The sequence below is a fragment of the Rhinopithecus bieti genome, unplaced genomic scaffold (assembly GCF_001698545.2).
Source record: "Rhinopithecus bieti isolate Rb0 unplaced genomic scaffold, ASM169854v2 scaffold_83366, whole genome shotgun sequence".
In the NCBI taxonomy this organism is placed as follows: Eukaryota; Metazoa; Chordata; class Mammalia; order Primates; family Cercopithecidae; genus Rhinopithecus; species Rhinopithecus bieti.
Genome location: NW_016832657.1, coordinates 580,482 through 599,055, shown reverse-complemented (window position 1 = coordinate 599,055; position 18,574 = coordinate 580,482). Strand labels below are relative to the sequence as shown.

The 18,574-nt window shown below is 51.0% G+C and overlaps 2 protein-coding genes across 2 annotated transcripts in view; both read right to left on the bottom strand.

Moving 5' to 3' along the window:
- The window catches only part of ATP6V1B1 (ATPase H+ transporting V1 subunit B1), a 28,328-nt gene extending 28,033 nt beyond the window's left edge, over positions 1–295 (bottom strand). The window contains exon 1 of the mRNA XM_017865668.1: positions 90–295. Coding sequence (XP_017721157.1) covers positions 90–207 — 118 coding nt within the window. The 5' untranslated portion in view covers positions 208–295. The remainder of the gene's footprint in view (positions 1–89) is intronic.
- A 2,373-nt stretch (positions 296–2,668) lies between these two features.
- VAX2 (ventral anterior homeobox 2) overlaps positions 2,669–18,574 on the bottom strand; it is a 33,274-nt gene continuing 17,368 nt past the window's right edge. Inside the window, exons 2-3 of the mRNA XM_017865669.1 lie at positions 14,720–14,907; positions 2,669–3,346 (exon numbers count right to left, since the gene is read on the bottom strand). Of these exons, the coding sequence (XP_017721158.1) occupies positions 2,909–3,346; positions 14,720–14,907 (626 nt within the window). The 3' untranslated portion in view covers positions 2,669–2,908. The remainder of the gene's footprint in view (positions 3,347–14,719; positions 14,908–18,574) is intronic.

Below are 18,574 nucleotides of genomic sequence, written 5' to 3'. Positions count from 1 at the left end.
TCTGAGGCAAGAAGCAGAGCCAGGGAATCTGGCAGCCCACCCCAGCTCCCCACCCTGACCTCACCCACCACGGTGGAGGGGCTACTCACTGACACGGGGGTGGGTGATGTAGTTTCGGGTGACCGCCTGCATGTGCTCTCGGACTGCGCCTAGGTTGCAGCCACTGCCAGGGAGCCCCCCAGGCCTGCTGTCTATCTCCATGGCCATGATGCAGTGCCCGGCTGGGAGCCCAGTGCCTGAGCCTGCTGCTGGTGGCAGCTCTGAGACCTCAGGTCCAGCTGGAGCTGGAGAGAGCCGCTCAGCCTTCCCCTGCGGCCACCCCTCCCCTCTCCCCTCCCCTCCCTCTCTTCCTCCTCTAGGTTGACAGTAAACAAGGAAGCCTTGGGCTCTGGCTCCCAAGCTTTCACCATACTGAGTTGTGCAGGTCTGGGAGGGGCCCCGGTCACCTGGGAGCTGCAGGATGTGGAGGGAGAAGGGCAGAGGGGAGGGCTGGCTTTTTCCTGCTTCTGTGCTAGGCGGTCCCTCCTCGCCAACCCCAAACTGTGTGAATTCAATTCCTCCCCCTGGACCTTCAGGTGCTGTCAACATTCCCATACTCGTCCCTCAGCACAGCTCTTTCTGGTCTCTCCACACCCAACTTCTGGCAGGCTGCCCTCTCTTCACTGTTCTCGCAACCTGACCTCACCCTGCACTCCTTGCCCTGACTACACCTGGATACTTCTTCCTCCCCACAATTCCATCGTCATCTTTTTGAACATCTGTAGAGAATTATTTCCTGGTCAGCCTCAGTGCTGCCTCCTGCATGAAGCCTTCTCTGGATTCTCTAGCAGCCAAGATTTGCTAAACATCTAGCCTCTTCCCAGGAGAGGCCTCTCTTGTCCCTGCTACTGGGCTGTGAGCCCCCAAAAGCTGAGCCTGTGTCTCCACCCACAGACCTGGGTCTCCTGAAGCCTGTCTGTCTCATATTATTGAGAGATCTTGAAAACGAGGGCTGGTCTCTCTCCATCTGATCGTAGAACCAGGTCTCATCTTCTCACATTCACCTCCAGAGTTCTATACAGCAGGCCTGCCCTGACCTTTCCAGTCCAGGTCAGAAAGTAAAATAGAGGTCCCTGTACTGTATAACTAAATACCTGGAGTTATAAATCAAGCTATGTGCACAGCCTGGCCTGGGTTCCACCCAAGACCTCGCCACTGCTTCCCAAGAACTCTCTTTGTGTCATGAAACTAAGAGTTGTGGTTTCTCCTGGTGAGTGGAGTGTGGTACAGGTCCACTGGGCAAGGCAGGGTGGACCCTGGGTGGTAGCTGGACCTGCCCAACCCAAGGTCTTCCGATCACCCCCATGCCTCATTCTAGACTCAGGATTTCTGCATTTCTAAGCTCCTCCCCAAACCATACCACTGAGCAGAGGGAAGGGCGCAAGTATGTTTGTCTAGGGATCACTGTCCCCAAGCACCCACTCCAGGTGACTCAGGACAGCCAATTTGAAACCAAAGCAGTGGCTACTATGTTTCTCAGAGCAGACTGGAGGAGACTGTGCTTGTTATTTATGTTCACAGAGTCAAAATCTGACCCCGCATCCTCCCGCCTGAGGACCCATTTCAGGTCTCTGGTTCCTGTCTCGTAATGCCCATCCTTTCAAAGAACTCTCCTGTGGAGGGCGGGGGTGGGTGTGACCACCAAGGAGCAGCACGAGGAAGATCTTTGTGGTGATGGAACAAGTCTGCATCTGGATTGCAGTGGTGAGTCCACGAATCTATAAAATGACATGGCACTATGCACACACATGGTACCAATGTCAATTTCCTGGTTTTGATATTGTACTATAGTTAGGGAAGATGGAGCTTATCTGTCTCATACTATTGAGTTCCTGCCAATGGAGGGAACTTCTCTGTCCTATCTCTGCAGCTTCCTGTAAATCTACAATTACTACAAAATAAAAAGTTAAATAAAAGAGTCTTGAGCAAGACTCTTATTTAACTTTTAAAATTTTATATTGTTTGAGCAATATAAAATATATACATTATATATATATATATATATATTTTGAGACAGAGTCTCCCTCTGTTGTCAGGCTGGAGTGCAGAGGCATGATTTCAGCTCACTGCAGCCTCCGCCTCCTGGGTTCAAGCGATTCTCCTGCCTCAGCCTCTTGAGTGGCTGAGATTACAGGTGCCTGACACTACGCCCAGCTAGTTTTTGTATGTTTCGTGGAGATGGGGTTTCACTGTGTTGGCCAGGCTGTGTATATATATATTCTAAAGGGTTTCATGTTGCAGTCTGTGATGGGTAGGCCCACTCTGAATACCTGGACTCTTGCTTGCATTTACCTTTGATGCCCTCTCTCCCTCTCTCTCGACCTGGTCTCACCTTTCATCATTCATCCTCTTCAACGTGACAATGTTTCCCTCTCTCAAGTATTTTTTATGTTTGAAAGAGAGTTTGTAAAGGGCAACATTTAACCAAAGAATTCCTGTTGGTGCCATGGGCCTCTATTGAGTGGGAGTCAGGTGCCTGCTGACCCACACATGTGAGTCCCCTGACCCCCAGAATCCCAGTTTCTGCCTCCTCCCATCTGAGGTCCCTCTGACTCTAAGCCCAGTTTCCCGTCCAGTGACAAGCGGGATAGAAGGGATTGAGGGGTAAGTAGTTGTGCTGTGGCCGCTGTTTCCCTTCTTGTCATTGTTTTCCTTTTATTTCAGTGAGAGACACACACACGCACACCACTCACGCACACAAGCTGCGGGACCAAGGCCATTTGGTCTTGAGTCTCTGAGCTGGGGGGCAGGTGGGGAGGAGTGTGTGGCTGCTGCCCCTCCTCTCCGGGGCCTGCTCAGTGCAGTCCGCTGGGGCACAGGAGGCTGGGAAGGTGCTGTGCTCAGGACTCAGTGTCACAGGGTAGGAGCCTTAAGTGTTAGCTTTCTTGCCGCTGCCGGCGCTGCCCACTTTCCGCTCTAGCCAGCTGTATGGCTCAAAGGCCGAGGAACCCAGTTCGTAGCCGGCAGGCAGGTCCAGCAGTGGGGCCGAGGAAAAGCAGACAGCTGGCAGAGGGGGCGGCAGCGGAGGGGAAGCTGAGGCCAAGGGCAGCGGGTTGAGGCGTGGGGAGGAGTTCCTGGGGTGACCTAAGGAGGTGCCCCTGTGGCTGGCAGGTAGGCCTGGCAGGCTAGGGGTCAGCGCCAGGAGGCTGGGGGTCCTGGGTACAGAGAGCAGCCGGCCCTGCTCCAGCAGCCGCAGAATGTTGGAGGTGGCAAAGGCCTCGGAGGCTGAGGAGGACGCCCGCTTCTCCAGGTCTCTGCTCTGGTCTTTCTTCTGCTTGGTGCGGCGGTTCTGGAACCAGACCTTCACCTTGGGATGGGGGAGGGGTTGTCAAGGAGGGAGATGGGACAGGCGAAGCAAAGTGGGGGCAGGAGGGAGGAGGAGAGGAGAGGAAGGGCGTGGGTGGGGCAGGTGGTGGATGGGGTGGGGCAGGATGTGAGGGTGGAGCAGGAGGGAAAGAAGAGCAGATTGTTGTTAGGGTCTCCCCACAACCAGCCTGCTCTAAACCAACTGATTAGGGACTCTGGTCCCCCAAATTATGGAGGCTCCTCTACTGCTAAACTGACTCTGGCCTAGGATGGAGGAATGGATTGACAGACAGAGGATGGAGTTTGGGGGTACAACTGATGTTCTCCTCTTGGCCCACATGCCCTTGGCTCAAAGTCAAGTTCATGGCCTCAGCCACCATTTATGTGCTGGTAATTCCAACTCTACCTCAGGCCCAGGAGTCTGAACTGAGATCCAGGCCACGTATCCACCTGCCTGCTAGACATCTCCCCATGGATATCTCAAAAAACACCCCAAACCCCACATGTGCAGCTCTGTCCTCCAAACAGAGGCTTCCCATGTTCCCTCTTCCATCATGGCCGCCTCCACTCACCTATGCAGGAGCCCCTCTCCCCGTTCCCTAGAGCAGACCCTCCTCTCTTCCTTTGTTCTCTCTGACCTGGACCATGGCACTGTCTCTACAGCAGCACCTCTCGACCCTGGCTGCCCCTGAGAACCTGGGGAGCTTTAAGACCCTAGTTCACTTCTCACCTTGGACCAATAAACTCAGAATGGGGGAGCCTGGGACCCAGACTCTACTAGTTTTTAAAGCTCACCAGGTGGTTCCAAGGTGAAGAAACCGGTGTTTTAAAGGTGTCTCTGCCCCAGGTTTAAACTGTAACATCTAGAGGGCTTGGGGCAAGAGAAAAAATGAAAGCCTCTGGCTCATGGCCCACCCTGGCTCTGACCCACACGTGTGTGGCTGCCTCAGCCTGTTCACACTCTGCAAATAACCCCGCATTGGCTGCTTCTTGGGCCTGGAGTGCTGAATAATGTCTGTGGTCTGCCCTTGGGAGGACTGACCCTGGAGAGGCCCAGACAGGTGCTGGATGTGGGCTCAGGGCCATTTGGCAGGGAATTCTGAAACTGGACACTTTGGTGGCAGGGATGGGTGGTCTCGAAGGTGGGCACAGGCTTCTGGCAGCCTAGACCCCTTGGCTTTGCAGAGTCCTTATCACGTCGGGGGGGCCATGGCCAGAGGAGGGGCCAGATTCCTGTCTGAGGACAGTGAGGTCTCTGCCTCCATGCTGGCTGCTGCTGCCTTTGGAGGGAGCTCTTTCTTTTTTTTTTTTTTTTTTGAGACGGAGTCTCGCTCTGTCGCTCTGTCACCCAGGCCGGAGTGCAGTGGTGCGATCTCGGCTCACTGCAAGCTCCGCCTCCTGGGTTTGCGCCATTCTCCTGCCTCAGCCTCCTGAGTAGCTGGGACTACAGATGCCCGCCACCATGCCCGGCTAATTTTTTGTATTTTTAGTAGAGACAGGGTTTCACTGTGGTCTCGATCTCCTGACTTTGTGATCCACCCACCTCGGCCTCCCAAAGTGCTGGGATTACAGGTGTGAGCCACCACGCCCGGCCAGGAGCTCTTTCTAACCTGATCTGACCATTGCCCGGTTTGAAGTTTTTAGCAGCACCCTCCCGCCCCATCACCTATAAAGGCCAAGTTTCTCAACATGACACCAAGTGTGACTGGATGTGGCAGGTTGTTGACGGGGACTTCTGATGGTCACACACTCAAAGCTGAGGACAAAGTGGTGCCACAGTCTGAAGAGAGTCACCAGCATCATGGAAGAGGTCTTTCTCAGGGCCTCTGAGAGGAGGCAGAACTGGCCCTGCCTCTACCACCCAGCACCCAGTGCTCCAATCCCCTTCCTAGTCTACGTGAGGAAAGGGAACTTGGCAGGAAGCTCAGGCGCAGTCCCCCGGGGGCCACAGAACCTCATGGGAGGAAGGGTGTGCTGCCCCACAGACGCAAGTTGGGGGAGGGCCCAAAAGAATCACTTGTAGGCACTAGGAGAGACTGCCATTCATGCCCCAGTCCAGAAACTCATCAGGCCACAGCACCTGCAGGCCCATGTCATGGGGGCCACCATGGGAGGACCCAGAGTTGTTTCCCTGGGAACACAGAGGCCAACCCTGCTCCTCACCTGGAGCTGGGGCAGGTGTACCAGGAGGGAGGTTGAGAACCATGGAAGGGAGGGCCCAATAAGAAAAGGTCAGGAAGACCTTGCTGGTTCCTTCCTGTAAGGAAGGTTTTGAGAAGGTGCCAAGAAATGGGTGGAGGAGGAGGCTGGAGCCAGAGGGTTGCCCAGGTTAAGAAGACAGGCAGAACCAAGGCAGACTAGGCCACCTTGGCCATGCCAGACATCACCACCTCCTAGGAGTGACTGGCCCGCCAGCAAAGGCCTTCAGAAAGTGAGGCCTGTGTGCCTCCCCTCCTCACACCAGAAGATGTCCAGTCTTTAAAAAATATCTCTGCCTCCTTGAAGGACCCCCTGCCCTCTGATCCTGGAGGAGGTGGCTGTTGGGGGAAGAGGGAACAAGTGACTGAGACAGATCACAATCCCCTCCAGAGGCTGCACTGGGAGGAGGCAGAGTGGGCAGGGGTCCTTTCGTAGTTCTTCAGCAGGATGATCGCGTGTTCATGCTCCTATGTGAGATGTGCTTTCCGCAAACCTCAAACCTTGCTGGCAAGCAGTGAGTCAAGGCTGTTCTGAGTGGGGAAACAGTGTGGGGCTTCAGGAGAAGATGAGATTTAAACTAGATGTGAGCTTGGTGTTTTGAAGGACATTGGATTGAGTTTCTTTCTTTATTTTTGTTTTTAGAGACAAAGTGTTGGTTTTCTGCCCAGGCTGGAGTGCACTGGTGCGATGAGAGCTCACTGCAGCCTCAAAATCCTGGCCTCAAGCGATCCTCTTGCCTCAGCCTCCCAAGTTCTGGGACTACAGGCGCACACCACCGCACCTGGCGGACACAGATTCAATAACCAAAAATGACCAGAAAGTTATGGGATCTACTTGAGGTTGATTGCTTCCTTTATGTGTTCATTCACTCATCAGATATACACTGAGGCCCAGGGAATCAGCAGTGAACAAAGGCAAGTGAATCCTTGCCATGTGGAGTGGGCAGTGGAGTTGGGGAGGCAGAGAATGAACAACAAACACAAGCAAGCCTATCTGTCAATTGGCAACAAGGGCTTTGAGCCGTGTTTCTCAAATTATTTGAGGTGAAGACCACTTATTAAGTGTCCAATTTTGTTGAGGACCAATACTTTAAAAAAATACAATTAAAATGAATTACTGGAAAGATTGCTGTATACATTTTTTTTTTTTTTTTTTGAGATGGAGTCTCACTCTGTAGCCCAGGCTAGAGTGCAGTGGCACGATCTTGGCTCACTGCAACCTCCACCTCCTGGGTTCAAGTGATTCTCCTGCCTCAGCATCCTAAGTAGCTGGGATTATAGGCGTGTGCCATCACACCCAGCTAATTTTGTATTTTAGTAGAGACAGGGTTTCACCATGTTGGCCAGGCTGGTCTTGAACTCCTGACCTCGTGATCTGCCCACCTCGGCCTCCTAAAGTGCTGGGATTACAGGCATGAGCCACTGCACCAGGCCTTTTCTAAATACCTATTGTCTATTTCTGTACTTACCATGTCATAGACAGGTAACAGTTTATGGGCTGGCAGTGGCCCAAGGGTCATACTATGGGGGGCACTGCTTTAGAGAAAGGTGGCAGGATAGCAGAAAGGAAGGGGGGGTGACTATTTTGTTAATGGAATGGCACATGCAGCCTCCCTGAAGAGGGAACATTTGAAAAATATATCAGTAAGGGATGGTCAAGGGAGATTCAGCCAAATCTAGCTAGAGGCAATGAATGGAAAGAAGCAAATCCTTTCCTATTTGTCATCTCTGGAATCTGACTGCTGAGGGAAGCAGTCCCACCAGATCCTCAAGGAGCATAGCGCTGTACACTGCTGCATTCCCTATCCCTGCTGGGAAGCTTCCTGACCTCTTAGCCAAGCCAGCACCTCCCCGTCCTAGGACATGAAGCCAGGCACCACCTCCAGGAACCCCTGAGCCTCAGTGTCTCATCTTTAAAATGGGGACAATAATACTTGGCTATTGCAGAGATGAAAGAAGAAAACCCTTCTAGAGGGCTTAGCATTGTGCCTGGCCCACAGGAAATGTGGGTAGTTATTTATCACTTGCTTTCTTTGTTTCTAGCTCTGTTTCTGAACTAGAGGGAGAGGAGACACAGATGTCACGATTCTGGTCCTTGGGAAGCTGAAGGTCTAGTGGGGGAGTGGCACTAACTCATTACCGACAAACAGAGGGCAATTCGTACTCAGGCAGTGGCAGTAACCGGGTGTGACAGATGAGGAATGACCAGGCATTTGCTAGGCGCTCTCCCACATATCCCATCTTCCTGCAGCTCTGAGTGTAGCAAGGAGAGGTGGGTGTGAGCTGGTGATGGGTTTGGGCATCTCCTGAGAAGGTGAGCCTGGACTCTAGGAGAGGAGAAGTCAGAGGCAGATAGAGCAGGGGCTGGGAGCAGGGGTTCTTGTTTCTTGGCCACATACGGGCTAGGTCAGGAATTCTCAAACTTGGCTGCACATTGGAATTTTCTGGGACGATGCCCAGGCCTCATTCCACACCCATATTAAATCAGAATCTCTAGGGAATGGGGCTGAGGCCTGGGTATTCTTCTAAAGCTCTGTGGGTGATTCTAATGTGCTTCCCAGCATTGCAGACTTCAAGGGCAGGAAGGAGTAAGAAGGCTCAACTGTCTACTTCCCACCATCAATCCCATCAGGCCCATCAGGCCCTAACAGGTAGGTTCATAAGGTCCTGCAAATGTTGTCTCTCTGTCTCTCTGAAGAACAGACAGGCTCAGAACCCTCTGAATGTGTCCCTCCTCCCCCAGGAGGCCTTCATTTCCACCTCAGGGTCATCCTCTTCTCAAGGTTAAATCCAAAGTGATCCGTCCTTTTCCGCTTCTGGGAAACCATTCCTAGCCAACTTCACAGGGTGGCGAGGCCAGCACACCTCCTGAGGTGTGCCTCTCCCCTCACCTGCTCAGTGCACCTTCTGGGCTGTCTCCCTCCTCTGTCTTCTCAGGGCCCCATGTGACCTCCTGGAGGCTGTCATCTTGACTCCCTGGGACTCAGTGAGTGCTTGGTGGCTGCCCCACCCGCCTCCCGATCTCTTGCTGGGCCACACTGTGACCCATGGCCCCGCCCCCCTCCCTGATCTCTTGCTAGGCCACACTGTGACCCACAGCTGCGCACCAGGGGATGGGCACGGTTTCCACTTGGCTGCCAGGACTACAGAGGAATTTTCCAGGAGATTATCCACCAGTTTCTTTGGGCTCATGGTCGGTTTTAAATTCCAAGGTTCATTGTTGATCTGGAAATGGCATTCTTCTTTTAAAGACTGTTTCCTGTGACCATGGGCCCATACTTAATCTGAGGTGAGCGGTATCTGTGTATCTAGGACGGCCTGGTTTTTGTAATCTGCACTGGAAAGGTATAATCTATTCTGCTGTTCTGGAAGAAGCCATCTGGGGCAGAGGCATCAAGCATGAGGCTGAGGACAATGCTGAAGGGCTGGAGCAGCTCTTATCCAAGCTAAGTGGGCATCCCGGGGGCATATTGGGACTTGGCAGTTTGTTCTCCGCCTGACTCCTGGGGTCCTGGCCTTAAGAACGTCCTCCAGGCCAGCTACAGGAGGGGAGTCCTGAGCCAGCCTCTCACCTTCCCTTCCTCTGTAGCCACATCCTCTTATGTCCTGTTCGGACCCTGGTACTCCGGTCATTCACTCAGGCAACACAGAAATATCAAGCATTTGATGCAAGCCAGGCATTGCCAGGTGCTGAAAAAACAAAAATAAATAGAACTCCATTTCGACCCTCTTGGCTGTCAGGCACTAGCAGGGTGGGTCATGGGCAAGCAGTAAGTGTCATGATATGGTAAGTGTTTTGGTTGAAGTAGCAGACAATATAGTGGAGAATCAGAGGTTAGACAGCCCCTAATTCAATTCTGGTTCCCTTACTAGCTAGATGACTTAGGACAAGTTACTTAACTTCTTGGTGCCTCAGTTTCCCCATCAGTAAAACAGGGTTCATAACTCTTCCTCATAGTTTTGTTGTAATGACTCCGTAGGCTAATAATCATGGACTTAGTAAAGTGCCTGGCAGATGATGAAGTCTTTTTTTTTTTTTTTTTTTTTGAGATGGGGTTTACTCTGCCACCCAGGCTGCAGTGCAGTGGCACAATCTTGGCTCACTGCAAGCTCCGCCTCCCGGGTTCACGCCATTCTCCTGCCTCAGCCTCTCAAGTAGCTGGGACTATAGGCGCCCGCCACCACGCCTGGCTAATTTTTTGTATTTTTAGTAGAGACGGGGTTTCACCGTATTAGCCAGGATGGTCTCAATCTCCTGACCTTGTGATCCGCCTGCCTCGGCCTCGCAAAGTGCTGGGATTACAGGCGTGAGCCACTGTGCTCAGCCGATGATAAAGTCTTTTAAGCAACATGGTGATCACATCTGGTCAGATTTGCTCACTTTTCCGTAAGCCAGTGATTCTCAGACATCACTGTGCACTGGGAACGAAAAATATATAGGTTGTGGGGTCTTCCCTAGAAATCTGACTGGGAACCTCTGGGCTGAGGGTGGCACAGGCATCTGTATTTTACCCCAGGGGAGCTGTACGTACAGGCTGGTCTCCAGAGCATGCCTTGAGAAATGCTGCTTTAATCAAACACCAAACTTTCTTTTTTAAACAAAGTATGGTGACAAGGTGTATCAGAAAGTTTCTAAAATCAAGGAGAACTGGACTAAGTGGGGCTGTCCCTGTTCTCCAACATGAGAAGAGCTTTGAGTGCATGCTACCCTTGGGCTGATAAAGGTGGGCAGAGGGTTCTTTTGCAGTCTCAAGAGAGAGATTCCTCTGAGGCTGCCCCTGTTCTCCAGGGCAGCCATGCGCAGCCTCTGTTTCACAGTCACGGAGTCTGGGCAAGGCTGGGACGGAGGTCAGCTGCACTGTGTCTTGCTCTCTGTTCCTACTCTGGTGGACTCTTTATCCTGCAGAGCCCTGTGGGTGGTGGGGAGCCAAGGAAAGGGCTTCCCCATTCTGCCTGCCCAATCCTGTAAGTGGGCTTCTGATTTAAACCTGCAGACAACTCAACTGAATTGGGCACGCTAGATTAAAAAAAGAGACTAGCCATGGAAATGGGCCCTGAGCAAGCTCTGTGTTTTCTCTGCCTGAATTGGAACCATGCCTGGGTCCTCTGAGTATCCAGGGAAGAAGGTAGAGATGTTGTTTGGCAGAAGGAGAAGAGAAAAAAGAGAGAAGAGAAGAGATAAGAAGAGAGAAGAGAGGAGAGGAGAGGAGAAACAGAGAGAGAAGCAGATATTTTGGAGAGCCGTTGGAGCGCATATTCAGCAGAACACTGGAAGGAAGATCTGTGAGTAGCTGGTGCTGAATCTCTTGGGCCCAAAAGAACATTTGGCTTCCAGTCTCTTCCAATTCCTGGCTACACCGTGGTTCCTGTTATTGAATTTCCACAAGGCTATGGCTTCTGTTTTTATCCCTGGGGAGACCATCCATTATCTGAGGGCACCTGAAGGAATTTCTTATCTTTTCCCCCAAAAGAGCTCTGACAGAGACTCTCAGATAACTTAAATCAGAGAAAAACCAGCCCTCCCCTCAAAATCTGACATGCCTTCCTGACATCTCTGCTGGGATCTCAAACTTAACTGATCCAAAACAATATTCTTGATTACGCTCCCACCATCTCGCTTCTCCCCTACTTTCTCAACTCATTAAATGGTGTCACCATTCTCCCAGTTGTTCAACCTAAACCACTTCCTTTCCCTCACCCTGTGCATGTAATCCATGAGCAAGTCCTAACAGGTTCCAGCGCTAAATTAGAGTACCTCTCATGTCAGTGCGCTTATCTTCTCCACCACCTCTCTGTTCAAGATAATAGGACTCATAAAGCCATCTTCTTCTAAAGGTTAAATGAGCTCATGAATGAGCCTGCTGCAAATCTTGAGCAAGTTATTTATTTATTTATTTATTATTTAACTTTTCTATGCCTCAGTTTCCTTCTTTTTAAAGTGGAAACCATATACTCTTATTGCTGGGCATGGTGGCTCACACCTATAATCCCAGCACTTTGGAAGGCGGAAGAGGAAGGATTACTTGAGACCAGGAGTTCCAGGTCAGCCTAGGAAACAAAGCGAGACCCCATCTCTACAGTAAGTAAGTAAGTAAGTAAGTAAGTAAATAAATAAATAAATAAATAAATAAATAAATAAGACTTACTGTCGTATGCTAATGAGGTGATTCAGGGTGGATCTCTAGGTAGTTTCAGGACTGGGGCTGGTTCTAGAAAGACCATACTTGTGATTAGAGGGTGGAAACTTTCAGCTGACCCCATTTTTTCCTTCTAGGCAGGGGAGGGAAATGGAGATTGGATTATAGTCTTTTTTTGTTTGTTTTTGCGATAGAGTCTTGCTCTGTCACCCAGGCTGGAGTGTAGTGGAGCTAACATGACTCACTGTAGCCTTGACCTCCTGGGCTCAAACAATCCTCCCGCCTCAGCCTCCCAAGTAGCTGGTACTACAGGTGTGTGCCACCACACCCTGCAGTTTACAGTGTAAACTGTAAAAAATGTTTCAAAAAACTATTTTAGAGATAAGGTCTCCCTGTGCTGCCCAGGCTGGTCTTGATCTCCTGGGATCCTGAGTGATCCTCCCTCCTTGGCCTCCCAAAGTGCTGGGATTACAGGCATGAGCCACTGTGCCAGGCCAGCCTGGATTTAGTCTTGAACAAGGAGACCAGGAGAACTTCTGGTTGGTGAACACATGGAAGCGCTGGGAACGGGGACACTGGAAATGGTATGGGAGCTCCACGCACTTCCCCCTTACCTTGCCCTTTGCACCTCTTCCATCTGGCTGTTCCTCACTTGTGTCATTTATAACAAACCAGCAAGTGTAGGGGAGGTGTTTCCTGAGTTCTGTGCGTCATTCTAGTAAATTGTCAAACCTAAAGAGGGTGATGTGGGAGCCCCCAGTTTTAGGCCAGTCCATTCAGAAGCACAGGTGGCTCCTGGAACTTGAGTCTGCTGTGGCACTGTCTTGTGGGACTGAGCCCTTAACTTGTAGGGTCTGAGCTAGCTCTGGGAATAGATGTCAGTACTGAACTGTTGAATATACTCAGTGACGCTGGAGAATTGGAGCACTGCCTGCTGGTGGTTGGAACATACCATACACTTGGTGTTGGAAGAAAAATCTCACATGTATCCCACAAGGTCGTGGTGAGGACTAAACTAGTTAGACTGTGTCACACCCTTGGAACAGGACCTGGTGCATGGGAAGTGCTCAATAAGCATTAGCTGTCCATGACTTTTACTATCTGTCAACCCTAGGACTGGGGACAGAGAAAGGAGGGTCATCAGTGGGAACAGTGCGGAGGACTTGCTGAGGGCCTACTATGTGACCAGCTGTGTTCTGGGCTCCTTGTGGAGCGTGACGAGGGGCCATGGCCTATAAACACATTCTTGCCCTTGGGAAGCAAATACTGGTGGAGATCCAACACCACACACATGTACACATGCTCTCTCTCTCTCTCTCTCTCTCCAGGTCAAGCCATGTGGAAAGGTCTCTTGGGAAGAGGGCAAGGCGCCTGCAGAAGGCTTCCTGGAAGAGGAGGGGCTTGGGCTTGACCTCCAAGGGCAGCTCAGTGTAGGGAATACGGGCCTCGGTGACTTCCCCAGGAGCTCTGGCCTGGCCCTGCCACTGCAGCCTCCTCTCTGAACACAGGCCGGGCTTCCCAGCCCCCTGTTGAGTCCAGCTGGAGGGAGGCCCTGAAGGGTTGTTTGGGAGCTCTGCAGTGGCAGCTGGGGGAAAACAAGTGCAGGTGGAGATGACCCAGCCCTGCAGGACAGCAGCTGCTGTCCTTCCCCAGCCTGCCCCTCCTCCCGGTCTGCCTCTCCTCCCTGTCTGCCTCTCCTCTGCCTCTTGCCCCTTCTTGCCTCTTCCTCTGTCTTACACTCAGTGTACCCCAGGAGGAACCTGCTCACCCCTCAAGGGGACCAGGACTTCCACAGGCATCTGACTACTCCCTCCCCAGGGGTGGGCTACACAGCACTCTGTTGGTGGGATTTGAGGGGCTGGAGGAATTATGCTGAGGGAAGCAAGGAGAGCTGATCTCACTGAGGCAGGGACACAGGGGAGGACAGCAGCTACACAGCACAGAGGGGAAGCCCTCACTCCAGCACAGCCTCCTGCCTTACTCCCTGGAAGGAAACCAGCACACTGCTCCAGACGAGCGCTTCCTCACTCCCCTCCTCCCTTCCTCTCCACTTTATCAATCCTATTTTGGCCATTGTTTGCAATGCATGTGTTGATTGATCTCCCCCAAATATGAAAGCAAACTACTAGAGCTCTGGCTGAAAGAAGGGTCTCTGAGTTATTCTTTGACAAGCTCAAGGAAGGTTGCCCCGTTTATAGGCAACATGAAGATGAGAGACTGCTTGTCCAAAGCCCAGCTCTGGAATGAATTAGTTCTCTGACCTTGGGCATAACTTCCTGTCATCTGTAACATGGGAATGACATCATCTGCTTCTCAGCAGGGATTAGTTACTTAACATAGGCAAAGCACTTAGTGCCTGACACATATTAAGTACTAAGTATTATTATTATCGTTAGTAGTCGTATTCTGTAGCTCTAGAACCAGCTCAAAGGGTCTCCATTCATACAGGGTAGGTGCTTAATTTACAAAAGTTTTTTTCTTTCGAGTTAAGCATACTATTGTTAAAATGCCAGCCCTACCCAGGTGAAGGGGGTGTGCAGACCCCTCCTTTCCAACAAGAGACCGAGGCACCCTGAGATGAAGGGAAGGTGATGGAGAGTGGGAAAGGGCCAGGAATGGAGAAGCAAGAGGTCCCCAGCCCAATTTTATAACGTTTCATCTTCCCCAGAATCTTTATTTCCTACCAGCCAAGCCCTCACCATCCCTTCTCCTCACGCCTCTTACGTGTCAACACCCCCTCAAGCCATTCCCTGCGCCCTGAGGGCTGCTCTCCCCATTTCTCTGAACCTTTTCCATATTCCATCCAAAAGTGCCTGATGTATCCAGAAGGCCCTCGCTGGCACTTCCTGACTGTCTGTGGTCGCGGTGTGTTTATTTGCTCTTTCGCTCTCATTTACCTGTAGCTGAAAGTCTTTCCCTCATGCTTGTCTGAACTCCTCTGAAGTTGGGTCTCCCTGTAGCAGTTCACAGGGCCTCATATCCCCAGGAGTTCCCAGGCTGCCAGGACAAGAGTGGAGTGGCCCGGCCCTGGTCTCTTACCTGGGTCTCGGAGAGGTTCAGCTGGCGGGCCAGCTCAGTGCGCTCGCGGCCCACCACATACTGGCAGCGCTGGAACTCCATCTCCAGGTGGTACAGCTGCTCGGCAGTGAAGGATGTACGTGTCCGCTTGGGCCGGTCCAGGTCCAGGCCCTTAGGCAGGACAATTTCCCGAATTGTCCCCTTGGCATCTGCAGAGACCATGAAAGGAGCCAGGTTAGTTCATTAGCTAGGGAGTTAGATCACCAGAAAGCATCGTAATAAAAGGTGGTGTGATCTATCGCGGAGCTGCTCCGGCCTGGATCTGGTTGCATGACCTGTAACAAGTTGCTCACCCTCTCTGGGCCCAGATTCCTTAACCACCCAATGCAGGATATTGTATCGAATGAGTGGCTAAATGTATGTGAATAGGCCTCAGTACAAATACCATCGTGGTCTGGGAAGAAAGGACTCACTCTGACCCAGCCAGGATTCTGGGCCTTTGCAGAGTAAGGAACAGATGGGAAAAATATGCTGGATCCTCAAGTACATAGGGAATGATGGGTTAGAATTGAGTGTGATCAATCAGATAAGGCTTACTGGAGAGGTCAGAGCCAGGTCTTAAGCTGTGTGTGTGTGTATGTGTTGTGTGTGTGTGCATGCATGAAGGAGTGTTATCCATAGACCTGGGGTCCATGAGGAGGAGGCTAGCTGATGAGGGGCAGAGGACAGTCTGGGAAGCTGAGGTCCCCAGGAGGAGTCCAAGAACAACTGCTGCCATATCAGGCTGCTGGGATGCCTTCCAGATGGGGGCTTCTGCCACTCCCCATATACCTAGTCCTGAACAGCAGGGCCACTCCTGGACTCTGACCAATGCCCTCCACGCACAGGGCCTCCAATATTTTGGAGCCCACTGAAGAGAGATTGAAAACCCAGCAGCCCATGTTCCCCATGCATTCCTGATAAAGAACTTAGTAACATGTAACTACAGGGGTGGAGATGATCCATGTTTGACCCACACATACTGATGGCTTGAAATCTAGTTATTAGAACATTTTCTGTTACAAATTAGATTGTGGAAATATGCAGCATCACACCTGTAGGATTTTCAAAATCACTACCAACAAATGATGTCCATGATAACGAAGCTAAACTAACAGGAATTTCCATTACTTAACATTGGCAATGGGAAGCTTACCAACTCAAGGCCGCCGTGAGGAAACCCAGGGAAGAAAGCAACCCTCCACAGGTGCAGGAATTCCAATACCCTCCAGGGGGCGCACGCAGTCGGAGTTTGCAACGCGGCCGGACTGGGCAGTAGCAGCTGACATTGCAGCCATAACAAAGGGTGACACATCTGCAGTACTTGCTCTGGGCCAGGCACTGTTCTAAGCACTTAATTTAATTTAATTTTGTTTTGTTTATTTATTTTTTGAGACAGGGTCTCACCCTCTCGCCCAGGCTGGAGTGCAGTGGCTCATCTCGGCTTACTGCGGTCTCGATCTCCTGGGTTCAATCCATCTTCCTACTTCAGCCTCCCGAGTCACTGGGACTACAGGAGCGCACCACAACGCCCAGCTAATTTTTGTATTTTTTTGTAGAGACGGGGGCATAGGGGATTTCACCGTGTTGTCCAGGCTGGTCTGTAACTTCTGGGCTCAAGTGATCTGCCCTCCTCAGCCTCCCAAAGTGGTGGGATTACAGGCCTGAGTCACTGCACCCGGCCTTATTTTATTTTTAAATTATTTTTTTCTTTGTTTTTAAAAAATGAGATGGGGTCTCACTCAAGCTGGTTTTGAACTCCTGGGCTCAAGTGATCCTCTTGTCTCAGCCTTCCAAAGTGCTGGGATTGCAGCTGTGAGCCACCACACCCCGCTCTTTTAAGCACTTTAACCTTCCCAATGTCTCCATGAATTTGGAATTATGATCCCCATTTTACAGATGAGGAAATGGAGTAACAAATTTTAAGTAATTTACTCAAGGTCATACTNTGTGAACACACTCTGTTGCTTAGGCTGGAGTGCAGTGGCACCATCTCGGCTCACCACAACCTCCTCCTCCCAGGTTCAAGTGATTCTCCTGCCTCAGCCTCCCGAGTAACTGGGACTACAAGCGCGTGCCACCATGCCCGGCTAATTTTTGTATTTTTAGTAGAGACGGGGTTTCACTATTTTGGCCAGGCTGGTCTCGAACTCCTGGTCTCATTCATGATCCATCCACCTCGACCTCCCAAAGTGCTGGGATTACAGGCATGAGCCACTGCGCCTGGCTCCATCATTTTACTTTATGCCTTCCCTTGGTTCTGTTCTTTTCTTTTCTTTTCTTTTCTTTTCTTTCCTTTTCTTTTCTTTTCTTTCTTTCTTTCTTTTTGAGATGGAGTCTTGCTCTGTCGCCCAGGCTGGAGTGCAGTAGTGCAATCTCGGCTTACTGCAAACTCCATCTCCCGGTTTCACACCATTCTCCTGCCTCAGCCTCCTGAGTAGCTGGGACTACAGGCACCTGCCACCATGCCTGGCTAGTTTTTTGTATTTTTAGTAGAGACGAGGTTTCACCATATTAGCCAGGATAGTCTCGATCTCCTGACCTCGTGATCCTCCTGCCTCGGCCACCCAAAGTGGTGGGATTACAGGCGTGAGCCATCATAACTGGCCCTCAGTTGGTAATTCTTAATAATTCAATTAATAGGTTGAAATGAAGTGGACTTGGTCATGAGTAAAAGATGGAATCTTCTGGATGAGTTCATCACTCCCCTGGAGAACATAATGGAAAGAGCTGTATTTGGGACATGCTGTCTACCAGGAGGCTCTTTGTGATCCACAGGGACTGAGGGACCTACCTTGAGAATCCCTGCTCTAGATGGTTGCCTGAGTCCCTCCCTCCAAGTGTGGCACCCCAGGAGACTGACTCTTTCTGGGTCCTGCCAGTGCCAGTTGACGCTCCCTCTCCAGGGTATGCTCTGGCTCCTGGCTCAAGAGTCCTGGCTCTGATCTCACAGGTTCTCAAGCACCATCCTGTTCACAGTCAGCCTCAGGGAGAAGGTGAGCCAGGGTGGAGGATGTGTCACTGCTCACTCAGAGGTGGCCTCCCTCCCCATCCCAGGCCAGGTCCTGCCAGGCTGCTGGGCGGAGCCTATCAAAAGGATGTGTCATAGAAACTATAGACCTCTTAGGACAACTCAAGCTTCCCAGCTCCAATTCTGTTCACATTCTAAAATGATAGGGTAATATTTGTGACCCCACTGTGACTGGATCAGTCTCCTTTGCTCAGGTTCCATAATTTCCAGTTGTGAGAGCAGACTCAGAACTTTGTCACAACACTCCCAAGTGAATCCATCTCAAATGGCACTGATTTTATCAAACATGTTTTGTGGGGTACGAATAGGAGGAACGGTGCTATTACAGCTAGTGTCATACCCTCCCCTTAATCAGCCTCCTCAAGCCCACCCTGGAGCATCTGAACCTGAGCCCTTAACCATGAGATCAAATCACCCCTCCTTCTTTATACAAGACCTAAAAGGAGGATTGCCACCTCAGGGAGCAGCCAAGTACAGCTGTCTCCCTCAGGGTCAGGGAGGCACGAACCAGACGAGAAAGGCAACCTCAGACTTGCCACCAAATATCAAAACATGCCATACAAATAAGCGCATGAAAATTGTTCAACATTGCTGGCCGTCAGGGAAAGACAATTAAAGTCACAATAAGAAACACCTATCAGAACAGCGAAAAGAAAAAATACCGAGAGTGGAAAAGCCGGTGAGGATGCAGGGAAGCTGGATCTCTCCTACACTGCTGATGGGAATGGAAAATGGTACAACTAGCTTGGCAGTTTCTTTTTTTTTTTTTTTTTTTTTTTTTTTTTTTTTTTTTTTTTTTTTTTTTT